The sequence below is a fragment of the Atta cephalotes genome (assembly GCF_000143395.1).
Source record: "Atta cephalotes unplaced genomic scaffold scaffold00091, whole genome shotgun sequence".
Lineage (NCBI taxonomy): Eukaryota > Metazoa > Arthropoda > Insecta > Hymenoptera > Formicidae > Atta > Atta cephalotes.
The window spans coordinates 342,409-344,828 of NW_012130155.1; the positions used below are offsets into that span (position 1 = coordinate 342,409).

The 2,420-nt window shown below is 34.5% G+C and overlaps 1 protein-coding gene across 1 annotated transcript in view; it reads left to right on the forward strand.

Annotated features, from left to right (window-relative positions):
* The window catches only part of LOC105624854 (peroxidasin-like), a 180,981-nt gene extending 179,045 nt beyond the window's left edge, over positions 1–1,936 (forward strand). Inside the window, 1 exon segment of the mRNA XM_012206206.1 lies at positions 1,839–1,936. Within this exon segment, the coding sequence (XP_012061596.1) occupies positions 1,839–1,936 (98 nt within the window).
* The last annotated feature ends 484 nt before the right edge of the window (positions 1,937–2,420 follow it).

Below are 2,420 nucleotides of genomic sequence, written 5' to 3' on the forward strand. Positions count from 1 at the left end.
ACACACACACTACACACACACACACACACACACACACACACACACACACACACACACACACACACATAGAGCAGCATGTAGAAGATCGTAAAATCTAAAATACGTTATCAATGAATGAAATATGAGGCAATGAATGAAATATTAGGTAAATTATTATGTATTAATATTTTTTATTACAAATTATATTATTGAATTTTCTATGGAGCGAAACCGTAGAATTCCTTTCTAAACGTCGCATTTGTTTCAAAGTCATAAAAGAGAATGTTTTTCCGCGATTGCGACGAGCGGTTTCGATCGGCCATTTACGAAATTCGTGTAAACCGCAATTCTTGTCACTTTTGAATGCGACGACCGCCCGTGAGATTGTGTCGCATTTGATATTTTACCACGAATTTTATGGATGACCGACTTCACGTTTATATTTTGAATTTTTGGACAATTCAAAAGCCAAATACTGGCGTGGACAATCAGTGTGTGTACCAATCTTTCGGTTTTATCACGGTACGCAGTGACAGAACAAATAAAAGGATTGAACCGTTATTCCATTTGTCCGTTGGAATATGCTTCGCTTGTTATAGTTGAGAATAGATTCTTTACAGTATATACAAAGTAAAAGTATTCTTATTCTCAGAGTAATTGCTTTTAACAGTTAATTACTGAACATCTTTCCGAACGCGAGATGATTTATTATTCGAGTCTCCTTACGTTTTCCTTGCTGTTCTGCTGCTCTGATAAATTGAGAAATTTATAATTAGAATAAATATTAGGAGCTCACAGCAAAGCAGGCCAAAATACAGAAAAAAATGTCATTCTATTGCTAGGAAAAGTACTAAATTTATTTTCTTCTTTTTTAATAATTAATAAATTTTCTTAAATATTCTTTCTCTCTTTCTTTCTTAATAATAATCTTAAAACACTTATTATTAGAAAAACTTATTACTATGTACTCAAAACAAAAAATTTATTTTCTTTTGAAGTATATTGTAAAATTGATCAAAGAAGCGATTTTATATAATAAATAAATCAAATTGTTTAAATTTAATAATTTTGATTGAAGTATTAAACTTACTAGGATTTAGAACAAATTTGATGCTTGTAATGAATTTATGATTTGCGAATATATAAATATTTTTGAAATGCTTGAAATAAGTAATTATTACTTGCGTATGTATTTTTTTGTTTACAGAGGCAATAAAATCGCTACGATAATGGGCATAAATAATTTCAAGATACGAGGCTAAAAATAAATAAAAAATGTAATTTAAAGAAATGAACAAATAAAACGTTATAATAACAAGACATTTATCGACCAGTCTGAAGTAAACCAGTTCGAAGTAGAAATATTGTTTCCAATTATTAACAGAGATTTCACACGTACAATTCATGTAGGTACTTCCTTTAAATCCTCTCATTTTTATCCTTGAAAATCTTTCTTATTATTAAATTTTAATTTTTGATTTCTTTGATTTAAAGATAAAACTATTAGCATTACTTTATTATAGAATATAACGAATACGTTGTTTTATTTGAAGTTCAGTATTTAGTTTCTCGCAAGCTATAATTCGTATGAAATATAATACTTGTTAGAACTTTATGTGTGTTGGAAAAATGATACCGGACTTTAATCTCTATATTCTGCTCGTGGTGCAATATCAGCAAAATATCGGGGACAGGCGACGATTTTTCGTAAACATTTCAAATATTTTTCAAAATTCAACCTGCAGTCTCTCTTTTTAAAATATGATACTTCGCATTGCAAATAAAAATATCGGAAGGAAAGAAAAGAGAGAGGGCAGCATATTAAATTAATATGCGTTTGCTTCTGCTTTTTGTTACAGGAGAGAATCCGGCTGCCATGCAACACGGCGGTACCACGGCCCCGAGAGCGACCTTTATCTTTACCGTTGTGGTATCACTATCATCGCTCTTAAGGTGACCGTGATAACCCCGGTGCATTTTGGACCTGCGATCCGAATGGTGCTAATTTTCTCTTTCCCCTATGGAGACTCGTGCGCTCTGTCGTGCGGAATGTCCTCTCGAAACGCAACGGGCGAAAACTTTGGGCATTAGGCCCTCCGCTCCTTTCCGCATGCATGCCACATGAGATTGCTGCGAATAACATAGACAGGAATATATGTAGGTATTCTCACGCGAAGCGCAAATACGTGTGTGTGCGCGGTAACGACAGAGATATCATCCGAATCCGTTTCGATCGTGGACTTAACTTTTGGACAAGTAGCTTCACTGTGAAGCACCGCGTCTCGTAGTTTCGTCCTACGGCGAGACGGCATATATCAGTTTCCACAGAGCATTTCCGAGCATCTCTTGAGAAACTTGACTAATCACTTCCAGCGGCGATCAATGCAGGATTTGCGTATAGAGAAGGACGAATAGCGTTTGCGCTCAGAACGCACACTGTA